Source organism: Hypomesus transpacificus, unplaced genomic scaffold (assembly GCF_021917145.1).
Source record: "Hypomesus transpacificus isolate Combined female unplaced genomic scaffold, fHypTra1 scaffold_127, whole genome shotgun sequence".
In the NCBI taxonomy this organism is placed as follows: domain Eukaryota; kingdom Metazoa; phylum Chordata; class Actinopteri; order Osmeriformes; family Osmeridae; genus Hypomesus; species Hypomesus transpacificus.
The window spans coordinates 224,647-240,906 of record NW_025813704.1 but is presented as its reverse complement, the minus strand read 5'-3'; the positions used below and the strand labels follow the sequence as shown (position 1 = coordinate 240,906).

Genomic DNA, 16,260 nt, shown 5'->3' with positions numbered 1-16,260 from the left:
ACTATAAACTTGTGTTATGAATACATAGATAAACAAATCATTGAATTATAAATGTCATTTTAATTAATCTTTTATATAACTCTTCATATTCTGTTTTTGAACTTCTTGAGTCCTGTGGTGAGGACTTGCTGAACCTCTTCACTACAAACCGCACATTCTGTCAGGTCACGACTGAGTGCTTTGTGTCCCAGCTATGTTACTTCTGTGTTATGGAAACGATGCAAGCTGATATTTTAACATTTTGAACAGGATGTGTTAGGGAATGTTGTGTGTTGAGTCTGGAGATGCTGTATACAGTGGATGATCTTACATTTGTTAAGTAGCGATTTTCTACAAAACAAAATATTATATTATGTAAAATGACGTGTTAATTAAATCTTTCCTGTAATAACCTAATGGATGAAAGGCCAGTTACTATGGCGACTGTTTTCATAATTTATTTTAGTTTGTTCTTCAGACCAGCACGTTTTTATCATCTGCATTTTTTTGTTGCGTGAAACAACACAAAAACGTAAATATTTTTGTTTCAATAAAAAGTTCAAACTATCCTTAGTCATATTTTCCTTGGCAATTGGCTTATGTTGCAGAAATCTCCTGTCAACCAACATTGAAAAACTTCAGAAAACAAGAGTTCAAATTGTAATGAACACAAGAAATGCCATAACCACAAATACAAAGCTACAGTTTAGCTCGCCTGCTTCAAGATGGTTGAGCTTCCATGGCCAAGCTCAAAAATATGACTTGTTAGTGACACGTGTCTCCTCTTCCTCCCTCCTTCTTGTGGAAAACCTTCCCATCCTTCTGCTTCTTCCATCTCAGCGTGCTGTGCTCTGGGATCCTCCCAGCTCCCTTCATCTGGGGGCACAGTCACACTGTCATGGTTACACCACATTATGGGGTGTATTGTAGAACACTGAACTAGTCTTGGATCAGTATGTGTTTTGACAGTGACCAACCTGTCACTGTCATCTGTAAAGGGTATTCTTACTGCAATAACAATCCTTACATGGTTCTAGGGTGTAACTGCTGGTTGTCTGTAATGACTGAGACTTTGACTACACATCATGTACAGTCAGAGGACTGCCCTCCCTCACACAGAGAGACACTCACTTGCTGCAAGATGGAGTCCGCATGGCAGGATCCTCTAAGTCCGAAGGTGAATTAGGAACCAGTTCCACTCTCCCCACCAGCTTCACCTTAGTAGGTTTCATATCAATGTTCCCTGGGGTAAATTAGCCATTATGACACAGTCGGACATTATTGGTAGATTATGCAATATTATATATATTATAAGTCTCACTCACCGTTGTGGCAAAGAAAATACATTTTTGCAGAACACGTCTGTGCGTACAACAGCCCTGAATCACTGATAGACCACACTATGTTGACACAGTCCCAGCCAGAGCGATCATATGGTTGGCCACTCCCCCAGTAGCTGAAGGAGGATGTTGATTGGTCCGACCACTTCCAGCTGCTGCCATTACTGTCTCTTTTCAATCCTAGCCGAAGCCATGATCCAGGAAGTATCTGGTCTTTCATCTGCTCATTCAGACCCTGCATGTCTTCCATGCTGTCTAAGGTCGCCAGGTCAACAAAGTGCTCTCTACAGTAGCTCTGGGCATCAGACCAATTCAGCAGAATTGTGACCTGATGATACTGATGGAGTGCACAGGCAGAGAGCACCCAGAACTCTGCAAACACATAATCATCTCATGACTGAGTTTGTTCTGAGCTGGAGAGGCTGGAAGGTTGTAGGAAGTGTGTTGACTAGACTGATGACTTGAAAGACTCTTACCAAGGAGCAGGGCAACAGATGAGACTCTGCGCTGCATGGCTCTCATCTACACACACACAGATACACGCACACACATATTTACAAGGGGTGTAACGATACACTCAGATCACGATACAATACGTATCACAATACTGGGTGTACGATACAATATGTATCACGATAGTGGGTATACGATACAATACGTATCATGATACTGGGTGTACGATACAATACATATCACAATATTTTAAACAACATTTTAAATGAAACTGAAATTCAATTAACAGATTAATTTCCAAAACATTAAACATTTTCAAGAATTTTCTTTGTTGTGCATACAATTTTGTTTACTCAGTTCAAGCTATTTCTGTGAATGCACGCATGATGCAGGTGCAGAGCAGGTTGCACACTGGTAGCTCAACAAATAGGTTCAAACGGACGTCATATTGTAAAAATATTGCCATAATTCTACGATACATATTGTAAAAATGTTGTATTAAGATATGTTGTTCCACAATATATTGTTACACCCCTAATATTTATACACACACACACAATTAGTTAAATATTGTATACCCAGACACACATATGAACACAATTCTAACTTCATAATTGCTGAAGATTCATACATACATAATAACTGAACTGATACAAATATATTATGAATGGAATTATTGTGTTTGACTAAGTTCATTCAATACCGATATTAAGTCTAACAAAGCTTTTGGGAAGACAATCCATCTAGGACCTATACTATGAAGAAGGAGCAGATATGTGAGGAATGTACAGGTGACAATAAGTGTCCTTAAATGCACCTTACCTGAGGAGAGACGTGAGCGTGGGGATGTTCACAGCAGACTGGGATGGATAACGTTGTTCATGAACCTCCTGCTATTTCCAGAGAACCATGCAAATGATGTTCAGTGTATACATTTGACTCTGTAATCATTTGTTACACATTTACCCCCAGGTGTCGCGAAATTTACATTATGTTCTCAGTCAGAAGAGTATATGTTATTGTCTCCCTCCCTCCTCTCCCTCCATGTCTACCTCCTCCTCTCTCCCTCCATGTCTCCCTCCTCTCTCCCTCCATGTCTCCCCCCTCCTCTCTCCCTCCATGTCTCCCCCCTCCTCCTCTCCCTCCATGTCTCCCACCTCCTCTCCCTCCATGTCTCCCCCCTCCTCTCTCCCTCCATGTCTCCCCCCTCCTCCCTCCCTCCATGTCTCCCTCCTCTCTCCCTTCATGTCTCCTCCCTCCTCTCCCTCCATGTCTCCCTCCTCCTCTCCCTCCATGTCTCCTCCCTCCTCTCCCTCCATGTCTCCCCCCTCCTCTCTCCCTCCATGTCTCCTCCCTCCTCTCCCTCCATGTCTCCTCCCTCCTCTCCCTCCATGTCTCCTCCCTCCTCTCCCTCCATGTCTCCCACCTCCTCTCCCTCCATGTCTCCCCCCTCCTCCTCTCCCTCCATGTCTCCCTCCCTCCTCTCCCTCCATGTCTCCCCCCTCCTCTCCCTCCATGTCTCCTCCCTCCTCTCCCTCCATGTCTCCCACCTCCTCTCCCTCCATGTCTCCCCCCTCCTCCTCTCCCTCCATGTCTCCCCCCTCCTCTCTCCCTCCATGTCTCCTCCCTCCTCTCCCTCCATGTCTCCCTCCCTCCTCTCCCTCCATGTCTCCCCCCTCCTCTCTCCCTCCATGTCTCCCTCCCTCCTCTCCCTCCATGTCTCCCCCCTCCTCTCTCCCTCCATGTCTCCCCCCTCCTCTCTCCCTCCATGTCTCCCTCCTCCTCTCCCTCCATGTCTCCCCCCTCCTCTCTCCCTCCATGTCTCCCTCCTCCCTCCCTCCCTCCATGTCTGCCTCCCCTCTCCCTTCATGTCTCCCCCCTCCTCTCTCCCTCCATGTCTCCCCCCTCCTCCCTCCCTCCATGTCTGCCTCCTCTCTCCCTCCATGTCTCCCCCCTCCTCTCTCCCTCCATGTCTCCCTCCTCCTCTCCCTCCATGTCTCCCCCCTCCTCTCTCCATCCATGTCTCCCCCCTCTCGCTTAAAGGTAGATTTGAATACAATAACCAAAAAAATGGGCGAGTTGTTTTTGCTTGATTTTAATTTCCCTCTTTGTTTTCCTCTGGCAGTCAAACAAAAGCGGAGGGCCGACCCAAATACAGGAACGTACCTGTGCAGGAGGATGCAAATAACTAACTGTAAATAGGGTCACATTAAGGTTGGGTTCCCTGGAGACCAAGAGGCTGAACCACATCACTGCCCCACTTTATCTGTCTAAGAATAGTCTATAAATCTTTCATCTGATTGCAAATGTAGATTTAATAAAATCTAAGGATTATGCTACATGTCTAATTAAATATAGTACATGCAACAAAAATATCTCAACTAAATGAAAAATGTAAAAAGGAAAAGAAAAACAATCAACTGAATTCACGAACAGACAAATAAAAAATAACAAGCACACGCTCTCAGATGGACAACTACATGACCTGACAAATAACAACTTATAACACAAAGAAAGTTACATTTATATACCGTACATACATACTGAAGAAGAAAAAAACAGACCAAAATGGCCTAAAAGTACATAAATAATAACACAAAATGTTCTTGTGTTTCAGCGAGGCGGAACCTTCAGCGCTGCGTCCACTTCCTCCTCCAGCTGGAGCGTGTGCCACTGGGCGATGGGGCGTCTGGGATTGGCCAACATGTCTGACCAATGGCGGAGGCCGACCCCTGTGGCTCCGTACCCCATGAAGGTCTTGCCGATAGCATCGTTGCTCCCCAGTTTGTCGTAGTCGAACACTGTGATGACCACCTGCACTTTCTGACACACGAAGAAAGAGGAGAGAGTAGATCGCTTAACTTCAATGGAGGTAAGGGAAGAGGTTCTGTGGTTTAGAGCATTTCACTGCAAATCACGAGTTTGCAGGTTCAAATACCCCTTGGACTGCGGGCATTGCTATGGATTAAATAACTACATCACTGCGTTAACTTTCACTTCTCAGGGACGTACAAATAGTGAATATGGCGTGTTTTTCTAACAGTATTTTGAATAGTGTTGTTTGTCCCGGCGCACCACTAAGTGACCTGTCGTCACGGTGACCTGTCGTCACGGTGACCTGTCTTCACGGTGACCTGTCGTCACGGTGACCTGTCGTCACGGTGACCTGTCGTCACGGTGACCTGTCGTCACGGTGACCTGTCGTCACAGTTAAGTGAAAAGGCTCTACCTGTATCTGCTCGAAGGGGATCTCGAAGCTGAAGCTCTCGTTGAAGTACGGGTTTAGCGTGTTCTTCTTCACTGTCGTCTTTTTCTTCTTGATCCGTTTTCCGTTCTGCTGCAGCACCACCTTCACGAAGGGATCTGGAGACGGGGGGGTAGAACAAGCCGGAAGTAAATAGCAAAGCTACTCCCATACACACACACAACCACACAGACAAAACCACACACAACCACACATGCACACACACAACCACACACACACAACCACACATGCACACACACAACCACACACACACAACCACACATGCACACACACAACCACACACCCAGAGTTTGAGGAAACAGATCAGCCCACCTGACAGGCCGCCAACATCCATCTTCTTCAGGTTCTTAGCCTCCATGATGTTGACAGTGAGCTTCCCAGCAGTAGGAACATAACGCAGGGAGATGCAGATATCCCCCAGCACCTCTTGCTGAGGGAAGAAGAACAAAGACGCGCAGAGAAATAAGAAGTGTGCTAACAAAGTTAGCAACGAAACAAAACAACGGAACGTTTTCCCGACCTCCTCTTTCTCTCCTCCTTCCAGGTCTCTCCACTGCTGCATGGGCTGGCCCAGGTCCACGCTGCTCATGGGGATCTTGATCTCCCCGATCACGTCGTGCTTGGAGAAACGGTCAAAGTCGAAGACCTGCATCACCAGGGTCTTTCCCCCCAGCTCTGCGTAGGGGATCTGGACAGAGAAGAGAGGACATGAGGCCTGGATCCAGCTGGCAGACTGGAACAGGAAAGTAGTTTTCCTGGAGCTCATATCGCCAGTACCAAGAAGTGGCTTTTTATGTACATAACTATCAGTTTTTGGGTGCAATTCTTGACGTAAGATACTGGTTTGTCTGTTGCACAAAACTGCAATACAACATATATCAAATCAAAATGTATTTGTTTAGCCCTTTTTACAGGCAATGCCACTGCCCCAACCGAAACCCTCAAGGACACATACAGATACTTGTGTACAACATAAACTCTATATGCAGAGTATATACTTTTTTTTTTATTTTGTTTTTCTGAGAGGGATACCTTGTCTGGACGGACGGATATCAGAGAAGGAGAGACATACTAGGAAGGGTGGGATGAACATGGGGTGTACTCCGCCCCCTGAACCCAGACTCCGCCCCCTGAACCCAGACTCCGCCCCCTGAACCCAGACTCCTCCCCCTGAACCCAGACTCCGCCCCCTGAGACAGAAAGACGGGGGGGACAGAACACAAGACAGGACACACGGAGCAAGCAAAGCCACGATGGTTGGAGGAAAGCCGACTCAGACACCTTGAAGATGAAGGTCTCGTTGAAAACTGGACACAGGTTCTTGCGCTGGACTTTAGTCTCGTACTTCTTCTTCTTGTCTGGCAGCAGGTAGACTTTGACGTAAGGGTCCGAGGTTCCTCCCATGTCCATGGCAGCCAGGTCCTGGGCCTGGAGGATACCTACTATGAGCTGTGGAGGGACGGAGAAAGATGGGAGGGAGGGAGGGAGGGAGGGAGGGAGGGAGGGAGGGAGGGAGGGAGGGAGGGAGGGAGGGAGGGAGGGAGAGGGAGACAGGAAAGAAGATGGGGGTGGGGGAAGAAGAGAAATTAAGGGTGAGTGAGGGAGGTATAGGTAGAAGAGTGAGGCTAGATGGTACTGTAGTGAACGGTATCACACCACCTAGTGATCGTTTGATTTCCTCTGTAACATCTGTCGACCAGAGAACGGTGAGAAAGAGGAGAGGACCGTCCTGTAAAAGGAACTGACCTGGGCGTCTGTGAAGTTGTAGTCCAGGGAGAACTCCAGTTTCCCCAGCTTCTCCTGCTCCTTCTCCTCTCCTTCTCCTTCCTTCTTCTCCTCACCCTCCTGCGTTCCACACAGAATATTTACATTTCTGTCTGCTACTATCAAAACATTTATTTTATCCATTAACGTTTTCAATGTCCTGAATTCCTTGTCCTACCTCCTCTCCCCCCTCTCCTTCTCCTTCCTTGTCCTACCTCCTCTCCCCCCTCTCCTTCTCCCTCCTTGTCCTACCTTCTCTCCCCCCTCTCCTTCTCCCTCCTTGTCCTACCTTCTCTCCCCCCTCTCCTTCTCCCTCCTTGTCCTACCTTCTCTCCCCCCTCTCCTTCTCCCTCCTTGTCTCCTCTCCTCCGCCGGCCGCCCTTCCTCTCCCGGGTCTTTTTCGGTTTCTTCTTCTTGCCAAAGCATTTCTTGAAGAAGCAGAAGATGAAGCAGCTGACCAGGGCCAGCACCAGCACCACGATGGCTCCCACGGCCCACATGGGTACTGGGGGGGGGGGGGGGGGGGAAGAGACCACACAGACAGGTATCTGACCCAGAGCAACATCCAGAGAAGGGGAAATTTGAACCTGCAACCTCATAATTTGCAGTACAATGTTCCACCGCTGAGCTATAGCTCACCTCCCCCCTTTTTCTTTCCAAATGTCTATTTCCGGATTTTGAAACTCCCATAACGCTTTGAGGGAGATTTGTACACAGCAAAACCCCAATCCAATCAAATCCTTTAGTTGTCACTCAAACATGTACACAAGTGAAAAAATGGGTGAAAGTCTTGGTTGCAGTTCCTAGCAGTACAACAATAACACAATGTACACCTATTAAAGACACTTTAATGTATACACAAAAATGACTATACACTAAAATACACTATGCCCCCTTCTCCGCCGTTGCAAAAGAGATCAATATAAAGTGTCGTAGTGACATCATCTGCTGTCCTTTATCCTATCTCAGACCTTGCCCAGTATGGGCCTGAACACCCAGAGCTACTTACAAGGCAGTCTGCCCAGTTCGTTCATGAACTTATCCTTCATGTGGTCGTAGTCGTGGCCGGGGTGGTGGTGTTCTGGAGGGGGGTGGTGGGCTGGTTCTGGTGGTTCCAGTTCTTGTGGTTCTGGTTCTTGTGGTTCTGGTTCTGCATGCTTCACAGCACGGCGATCCCGGAACAAGCTGGCCATTCTCATGTCCGCTGGGGGGCCGCAGGGGGGCCGCAGGGGGGCCGCGGAGCCAAGGGGGGAACGTTTAGATCCTCACAGCAGGGCCCCCTCTTAGACGCTTACTGCGACACACGAGGAATGGAGTGTCTCTTTGGAATATAATTATTGATTAGAACAAGTCGCTTATAGGTTCTAGCATCAATTATTGTTGGGGTGTGTTGAGTAGAATTATCTGGAAACTTCAGACAGTCAGAAACATAAATCATTGTAAATTCACCACCTCCCAACCTCCCATCACTCTCCACCACACCCCCCAGTCTAAATTAGCAGTCGGATGGGAGGATGGAGGACAGAGATGGAGGAGGGAGAGATGGAGAGAGAGATAGAGGAGGGAGAGATGGAGAGAGAGATAGAGGAGGGAGAGATGGAGAGAGAGATAGAGGAGGGAGAGATGGAGAAAGAGATGGAGGAGGGAGAGATGAAGAGAGAGATGGAGAGAGAGATGGAGGAGAGAGAGATGGAGGAGAGATGGAGGAGAGAGAGATACCCAGTGCTGCATAATCCATAACTATGTGTGAGCATCACCTCCACATCCAGAGCTTCACACAAGTACCAGAACATCTCTGAGCCAGATGCTCATCCAAGCTGACCCTAATCCCTCTGTTACTATAGCATCTCATCTCATAACCCCAACCCACCCCCATCGTGGTCGCCCCCAGCCCACACTCTCATCCCCAACATGTAACTGGATTATCTACAATATTAATCCACGTTCCCAGACCAGCCAAGCTTAAGGGAGGGGGGATTTACCCACCCACCCACCCAGCCCTGCCAAGCCCCTTTCCCAGCCTCCTAGCCCCTGTCCCAGCCTCCAAGCCCCTGTCCCAGCCTCCTAGCCCCTGTCCCAGCCTCCTAGCCCCTTTCCCAGCCTCCTAGCCCCTGTCCCAGCCTCCTAGCCCCTGTCCCAGCCTCCAAGCCCCTTTCCCAGCCTCCTAGCCCCTGTCCCAGCCTCCTAGCCCCTGTCCCAGCCTCCTAGCCCCTGTCCCAGCCTCCAAGCCCCTTTCCCAGCCTCCTAGCCCCTGTCCCAGCCTCCAAGCCCCTGTCCCAGCCTCCTAGCCCCTGTCCCAGCCTCCTAGCCCCTTTCCCAGCCTCGAAGCCCCTGTCCCAGCCTCGAAGCCCCTGTCCCAGCCTCCAAGCCCCTGTCCCAGCCTCCAAGCCCCTGTCCCAGCCTCCAAGCCCCTTTCCCAGACTCCAAGCCCCTTTCCCAGCCTCCTAGCCCCTGTCCCAGCCTCCAAGCCCCTGTCCCAGCCTCCTAGCCCCTTTCCCAGCCTCCAAGCCCCTGTCCCAGCCTCCTAGCCCCTGTCCCAGCCTCCAAGCCCCTGTCCCAGCCTCCAAGCCCCTGTCCCAGCCTCCAAGCCCCTTTCCCAGCCTCCTAGCCCCTGTCCCAGCCTCCAAGCCCCTTTCCCAGCCTCCAAGCCCCTTTCCCAGCCTCCTAGCCCCTGTCCCAGCCTCCTAGCCCCTGTCCCAGCCTCCAAGCCCCTTTCCCAGCCTCCTAGCCCCTGTCCCAGCCTCCAAGCCCCTTTCCCAGCCTCCTAGCCCCTGTCCCAGCCTCCTAGCCCCTGTCCCAGCCTCCTAGCCCCTATGGCTTTGATTGTGTGGTTCTAAAACAGCCACTCAAACCAGTTTGTGTGTCATCAAATGGGACTCTGTGAGGATTCCTAAAGGACCTGGATTGTGTCCAGGTGTACAGCGGGTGTTGCTTCCTGCATGGCAGAGTGACAGGTGATGATCCATTGTTTCCATGGATACCTTTCAGCTTGAAGAGTTTTGAATGTTTTACACACAAACCTTTACATGACTGTCTGTTGCTTTTTTTGAGTACCGTAAACAATATTTATTGTTACGTACAAAATCAAATGACCATGTCTACTTAAGCTCCCACCTCAAAGCTTCACTTTCGCTCTTTGCAACTGCAACACAAATGACGTAAACCATATTTACAGCCACTGATTATTGACCACTCTAATTTTGAAATGGATTTCACAGATGGATCCACACAACAACAAAAACAAGGGAACTACATTCATTCAGACATACATTATGGAACAAAGGAATGTAGTCACTCACCTGATGTAAAATTCTCCTCTATTGGAAAATAAGTTTGAAAAACTTTTGTGTCCAAATGTCAGTGTTTGTGCAGCCCTTGACAGCCCTCAGACAGGCATCGTTCACGCTCCTGTATTCCAGCGACTGATGCTCTCTCTTCTGCTCTCATCACTCAGATAAATCACTGTCGAATCACTAAAGCAGTGCTTGCTTGTAATCCCCATGCCTCCTCCTCCTCTTCCATCCATGAGTTTGTCAACAACACATCTGTTGCTTTATGTTCAGCATGGACATACTTTTACAGCCCTGGCACAATATTGCTCCCTAACTTTGCTACGGAACTCAAGCCAACTGACATGACCTGTTAGGTCGCCAGTTCAATTCCCGGCCGTGCCAAATGACGTTGTGTCCTTGGGCAAGGCACTTCACCCTACTTGCCTCGGGGGAATGTCCCTGTACTTACTGTAAGTCGCTCTGGATAAAAGCGTCTGCTAAATGACTAAATGTAAATGTAATGTATTCCTCTCCTTGTGTAAATGAGGAAGTTACTGTCTGTTGATTGGTAAAATGGACGGGAATGTTTCACCTGGGGGACAGAGGGAAGGGGGGGGAGGGGGTATATAGCAGAACAGAGATTGAAGTGCTTCCCCCCTGACTAATCCCTGTGGCATAGCTATTACTGTTGTCAATCATCAATCTATGCGCTGCTCTCATGGAGAATTGTCCTTTCAGCTCCTCCCTGCTTTTGAGCATCCAGCATCCACCTATCCTGCTGTGTTGGAGACAGCATCTCAAGGCATTCTCATCTCACATGTGGGTTGTTCCGTTATATAAAATTGAACTCAAACCATGACCATGCCTACAGCTCATTCAGCTACTGGTTTTCTTTTGTGGTTCTCTAGACGTATTTGTTTATTCACGAGTACAGACTGATGATACTCTTGCGTCACGTTGTAAACATCTCAGTAGCAGACACACCAACATGACTAACCACATGTTTGGTCTGCCTCTCCGTTCATCGCTTCTAAAAATAGATCACTCTTTAGAAGTTAAAACTCTTCTGGAGGGGGAACCCACGCTACAAACAACATTTTATTTTATTTTTGAGCAAGCTGATGTGATAATGGTGATCAAATACTTCATTTGTTGTCTATCGCTAGTTGTGAGCTGAGCAGCCGCCTAGTGGCCTAAGCGTAACCATGCAGCCATTTGGATATTAAACCCACGGCTTTAGTTATTAAGGCGTAATGCTGTGATGTCTCTGTTGTGCCTGGGATCCACTCCTAGCTTTGAAACCCCTCTTAAGTTCACAGGCTCTTAAACATTGGGCAGTCTGAGATGAAATCTGATTTACAAACATTCTTAAATAATTGCAGACTCTTTGAAAAACGTAGGTTACATTTCTTTTCTTTTTTTGCATTGAAAGTAGCCTATTTTTATAATTATATATAATAATGTTTCAATTATGATTTTAGATAGTTTGTATTATAATTTTTTAGGACAACTACATTAAGTGCAACTAAAAAGTGTTGGCAATGTTGGCAGAGAAGGGGGGGGGGGGGGGGGGGGGGGGTAGTGCATGCCGCATTATCTAATTAAAATGACAGTTCTGATAGTCAGTGCTTGCGCAAGAAGGTGTAACGTAAGGGAGATACCCTTTCCAACACTTGTAAGGGCGTAAAAGTTTGCGAAAGACCCAGAGAAACACAAATATCCGACGAGACAAAATCCCAGACAATTTTTGAATCCCTGACGGATGCATTTTTTACTTCTCGAAAAGAGGATATGTCCGGGTAAAAGAGGACGTCTGGTCACCCTATTTAACATATCTGTCAACAACTGACATTTTGTCTAGTCATCTAGCAATAACAGGCTATTGTACTTAACAGAACCCATGACTGTGCAGTTTAGCAGGTCTCAACTCGTTCTTCCTCTGGTAAGAACAAGACAAACAGCTTCTGCAGCGCACGCGGTGGGAGGATCATGGTAATAACCGCACCCGCCCTGGTTACTCAGCACTTTTCTGTCCCTACGTTCTAACTCGTCTGTACATAAAGAACATGGTATAGATAAGAGATTATGGTAACGGCACAGTCTGCCTTTACTGGGTTGACATGGTCTTTAAAAAGATTGCTTTGTGGTCCTACGCAACTTCTAAACGTAGAGTTCGTCAATACATACATGTTCACCTTGCCTGGTTGGTAGCTGAGATGTGGTTACTTTGCCGTGTCGCTAGCAAATGTACATTTATAGTCTACTTTCTAAATGCCCTTTTTATGCCGTTTTGGATTAGAGCGTCTGCTTAAGGAATACATGTAACTCTTCAGCATTATGCAGAAACACTATGGTGTAAATGTAAACATCACACAAAGCCATCAATATAATCCTTCTTTTTTATTAAATTTGACTTTGTTTACATTGATCTGAAATCCTTAAAATGTACCAATCTCAGATTTAGAATATTGAGTATGAGGTTGACAGTACAGGAGAGTTGGAAGGTGGGAAGGAATGCAGAGTACAAAGTAGCATATACTGCTGGAATGCTTGCTCATTTGACAAACACTGGAACATCACACCGATGTTTCAGCAGCACTGGTAAACAGGATATTGTTGAGGTATCTAGGTATTGTTTTGCTTTAGTTGTCAGTTCTGGGTGTTGAGTGTATATACTATACATGAGGTATGGGGTTATTGCTGATAGACTAACCTGGAGGTGTCACTGCTGAGATGTGAGCACAGAGGGAAGGTGGCACGAGGAGGAGGGGGGGTGAAGAGGAGAGGAGGGGAGACGAAGGGTGAGAGGAGAGGGGGATTCTGTCCGGCAGCTCCCCAGGTCATCTGAGCCAGGGGAGCCTCACAGAGTGTGCTTGTCAAACAGGTACTCTCCCATGGCTCCATGAGTCTGGGAGGAGACCAGTCGGCCCAGGCTGCCGGCGTAGTCTCCCAGCTGCTTCATGGTCTTGTGGCTGTCGTCCAGGAAGTGCTGCTCCAGGAAGTCACAGAGCTGAGGAGAGAGGTGAGGGAGGAGGTGTGGGGTGAGGAGAGGAGAGAGAGGTGAGGGAGGAGGTGTGGTGTGAGGAGAGGAGAGAGAGGTGAGGGAGGAGGTGTGGGGTGAGGAGAGAGAGGTGAGGGAGGAGGTGTGAGGTGAGGAGAGAGAGGTGAGGGAGGAGGTGTGGGGTGAGGAGAGAGGTGAGCTGGGAGTGCCAGATCTCACAGAGCAGCATTTCACTCAACACATTACAGACCTCCAAAGGGTTAGGTCACACGCCATCTACATGCTTCCTTCACAAATCACACTTTGTTGAGGTGTGTGAGAGAAGCTGGATGAGGTTCAACTCTGTGGTAGTTTAAGCTTCAAACAACACGACACACAGGGATCGCAGAGAGAATTCACAGAACTCAAGCTAAACGAGCTAAATTACATGCATGTAAACAAAAAATAACCTGGCTTTAACATCATAACAGTCATCTGGTACAATAATAACTATTGTTATGGTACAATAATGACAGGACGGTAAACTAGGATTGTGTGTGGATCCCACCCAGTAGGATGAAGAGCCAGCTGAGGGCTGTCACGTACGTGAGGGTCGGTGTGTGAGCCGGCCCGGCGGTGCACCTCCAGGATGGAGGAGTTCAGTGACTTCTGGAAGTCCAGAGAGAAGGAGATCGCATCGAGACCTCCCTTCCAGTCCTCTCTGCTGGGCTTCTGATAACGAGACGGGGGGGGAGGGGGAGGGCGATAAGGAGGAAGACAAAAAGACACGGTAAAAAAAAGGTTTCTTTTCTTTTTTTTTTTTTTTACAATTGTGGAACTTAAATTGCGGAACCTCAAAAACAAAAAATACTTTGATGGTTAAACTACTTTGGACTCCAGATCAGCACACAAACACAGCCAAGGGTTAGGGGAGAGTAAAAAAATAAAAAAATAAAAGACTTACGATCTACTTCAAACACTGAAAGAGAGACAGTTGTGATGACAGAAAGATAAGCCCTGAGGTTCTGGACTTACTGCTACGGTCTGAAGCAGAACGTTTCCCCCCCTCATGTTCTGGTACTCCAGCAGGGTCTCCGCATGCTCCCTCTCCTTCCCAGAGCGCTCCAGGAAGAAGCTGGAGAAGCTGGGCAAGGCCACATCGTCCCTGTCAAAGAACATCCCCTGAGGGGGAAGCGGCACAAAGAACCAACAACATCAGACCATATGACAACATGGACTTGATGAAATGATTTAGATTCATTCCTTAAAACTACCCGCAATTCACAGAGACAACGAGGGGCCAGATATAAAAGGTTAGACGTTGTTCTGGAATGTAACATAAGGGGTCTTGTTGATTAGGGTATATTACATACAGCGAACATTTTGTTATTTTAGGACAGAACCATTTAAAAGCAGTAGTGAGGCTGAGGTCCTACCAAGGCCAGGTACGTGTAGGATGCGCCCAGCTTGGTGTTGATCAATTTGTTGATGTCCGCCTCACATTCTGGGTGGTAGTTGTGTTTCACCAGCGACTGCATCTCTGAAACAGAAATGTATAGTTTTTAATAAAGGAGTCTGCCGAATGAGAACAATGTTAGATGTTAATCGGACTGAGCATAAACGACAAGCCTTTTCTACCTGCCAAAGTGTCAATGACCAACTACACAGAGTAAAGTGTAATTAAGAACTTTGCGTTGAGTGGAAAAAGCCGGTTTAGTCACGCTGAACTATCCATTACCTGATTCTGCGATTTGGGCAACCGTTGTCTTCTTTCTGTATGTGTAGCCTGCTGTGTTCGCCGCTAATGTATGTAGGCTTCTTACTCGGAGAACCTCCCTTTATACGCTGCCATCATGTGATTTTAAGGGAGGTCGCACCGTTTAATTGTGTGTCACAGACAGGTTTTATGGGGCAATGTCTACCCTTGACTTACCGCAACGCACCGTCAGGCATATCTACACAGTATACCACGAGGAAGGTTACAATGTCAAGCACTGAAAAGGTGCATCTTCAGCCCAAATGTGGGTACACTCAAATATTTTAAAAGCTGCTGTGAATACAGTGATTACCTTAATTTTAATCTACACACGAAACACTATTTGAATTGCTGACTGGGCAGGTGGAACCGAGTGGTCGAGTCCCTGGCCTTCTACTATTCTGTCGGTAACGGTTGAGTAGGTTTAGTCAAATCAAAAAAGTGCAATTAAAACGTCTTTATGCAGAGTTTAACACATTTAGTTTTAGGTTTGGAACGCTGTTACTGCGTCTTCCTAAAGCACATACTGCACAAACGTCGTATTCCCTATTGTGCTAGAAGCCCATTTGTAGACGCAAAATAGAAGCGTAAATCTGATTAGCGAGGTTGCTGTTGCCTTTAAAATAACTTACTTTACACTGCGCTTCCTCGCAAATGTGTTGGACCGTGCAACTTGTGTTCAGATAATTCGTTAACCAACGTGTAGCTTTGTTATTCCAATGTTTTCTTGTTGACCATGAGATATCCCGAAGACACGCCCCTCGATCCTCAGTTCCAGTGAAGTAACACTCTAGCGCCGCTTATCGAATGGAGGATAGAAATACTCTGAAGGTATTGAGTATTACTAGCCTGGCTGCCAGCCCATCTTATCCCCGCCCACAAAAAAAATCATATTCTGACTAGAATTATGAGTATGACAACGTCAGGCTAGAGTATTACGTCAAACGGGCCAAAAAGCACTTGTGTCTAAATTCCTCATTTAGAAATCTGTGACATGTGAAGGATCATTACACATGGAAGGAGTTTTTCAGTGAGTCATAGATAAAGATGCACTGTTACAGAGAACAGGTCTATTCATATACTGGACTTTCAGTATGAGAATTCGGTTTATTCGCCATGTATGTTACACAAACACGGAATTTACTGTGGCAGGAAGGTGCAAACAAAAAAACATATACGGATCTTAACTTAAGTCAAAGTACAATAGTTTAACCAATTCTAAGAACGAAATAATCTAAAAGTAAAACAATTAAAAATATATAATATATATAAACATAAGAATAAGAATATGAATGAGCAGCATGAGTGGGCAACATAGTGCAAATGTCTCATAAGTTCCCTTATATATTATCATTCAGACATGGTGTTGATGGGTCTGTTTTGTACCGTGAGATCTTCCTTGACAGTTTATTGTTGGGTAAAGTCCCCTGGTTAGGACTGACTGAAGCAAT

The 16,260-nt window shown here is 47.0% G+C and overlaps 3 protein-coding genes across 4 annotated transcripts; all 3 read right to left on the bottom strand.

The window, feature by feature from the left end:
* Positions 1 to 421: 421 nt before the first annotated feature.
* On the bottom strand, positions 422 to 2,622 carry LOC124488221 (C-type lectin lectoxin-Thr1-like). The gene is made up of 5 exons (XM_047050788.1): positions 2,595 to 2,622; positions 1,796 to 1,841; positions 1,305 to 1,691; positions 1,111 to 1,222; positions 422 to 855 (listed from the first exon to the last, which is right to left on the bottom strand). Exons 2-5 carry the CDS (start codon positions 1,839 to 1,841, stop codon positions 852 to 854), a joined length of 549 nt encoding a protein of 182 aa, XP_046906744.1. The 5' UTR covers positions 2,595 to 2,622; the 3' UTR covers positions 422 to 851.
* Positions 2,623 to 4,159: 1,537 nt separating this feature from the next.
* On the bottom strand, positions 4,160 to 10,234 carry syt5b (synaptotagmin Vb). The gene is made up of 9 exons (XM_047050750.1): positions 10,101 to 10,234; positions 7,811 to 8,122; positions 7,128 to 7,306; positions 6,784 to 6,882; positions 6,319 to 6,486; positions 5,558 to 5,725; positions 5,350 to 5,467; positions 5,002 to 5,135; positions 4,160 to 4,595 (listed from the first exon to the last, which is right to left on the bottom strand). The coding sequence occupies exons 2-9, from the start codon at positions 7,998 to 8,000 to the stop codon at positions 4,386 to 4,388; spliced, it is 1,266 nt and encodes a 421-aa protein (XP_046906706.1). The 5' UTR covers positions 8,001 to 8,122; positions 10,101 to 10,234; the 3' UTR covers positions 4,160 to 4,385.
* Positions 10,235 to 12,458: 2,224 nt separating this feature from the next.
* Positions 12,459 to 15,597, bottom strand: zgc:56095 (Ferritin, lower subunit-like). 2 transcript variants are annotated; one of them, XM_047050786.1, is made up of 5 exons: positions 15,442 to 15,597; positions 14,490 to 14,593; positions 14,089 to 14,235; positions 13,660 to 13,785; positions 12,459 to 13,083 (listed from the first exon to the last, which is right to left on the bottom strand). In XM_047050786.1, exons 2-5 carry the CDS (start codon positions 14,589 to 14,591, stop codon positions 12,934 to 12,936), a joined length of 525 nt encoding a protein of 174 aa, XP_046906742.1. In that variant the 5' UTR covers positions 14,592 to 14,593; positions 15,442 to 15,597; the 3' UTR covers positions 12,459 to 12,933. The 2 variants fall into 2 exon arrangements, with proteins under 2 accessions (XP_046906742.1, XP_046906743.1); XM_047050787.1 differs by lacking the exon at positions 15,442 to 15,597 and adding an exon at positions 14,792 to 15,435.
* Between the last annotated feature and the right edge of the window lie 663 nt (positions 15,598 to 16,260).

Excerpts from the sequence above, each read along its gene's own strand:
- LOC124488221 (XM_047050788.1), bottom strand. The coding sequence starts at position 1,841 with ATGAGAGCCATGCAGCGCAGAGTCTCATCTGTTGCCCTGCTCCTTG. Across the intron at positions 1,692-1,795 it reads ATCTGTTGCCCTGCTCCTTG|AGTTCTGGGTGCTCTCTGCC; the intron begins GTAAGAGTCTTT and ends ATGTGTTTGCAG. Across the intron at positions 1,223-1,304 it reads GTATTTTCTTTGCCACAACG|GGAACATTGATATGAAACCT; the intron begins GTGAGTGAGACT and ends AATTTACCCCAG.
- syt5b (XM_047050750.1), bottom strand. The coding sequence starts at position 8,000 with ATGAGAATGGCCAGCTTGTTCCGGGATCGCCGTGCTGTGAAGCATGCA. Across the intron at positions 6,487-6,783 it reads ACAACTTCACAGACGCCCAG|CTCATAGTAGGTATCCTCCA; the intron begins GTCAGTTCCTTT and ends GTCCCTCCACAG. Across the intron at positions 5,726-6,318 it reads ACGAGACCTTCATCTTCAAG|ATCCCCTACGCAGAGCTGGG; the intron begins GTGTCTGAGTCG and ends TTCTCTGTCCAG.
- zgc:56095 (XM_047050786.1), bottom strand. The coding sequence starts at position 14,591 with ATGCAGTCGCTGGTGAAACACAACTACCACCCAGAATGTGAGGCGGAC. Across the intron at positions 14,236-14,489 it reads CCTACACGTACCTGGCCTTG|GGGATGTTCTTTGACAGGGA; the intron begins GTAGGACCTCAG and ends CTTCCCCCTCAG. Across the intron at positions 13,084-13,659 it reads GCTCACACACCGACCCTCAC|CTCTGTGACTTCCTGGAGCA; the intron begins GTACGTGACAGC and ends CTCTCTCCTCAG.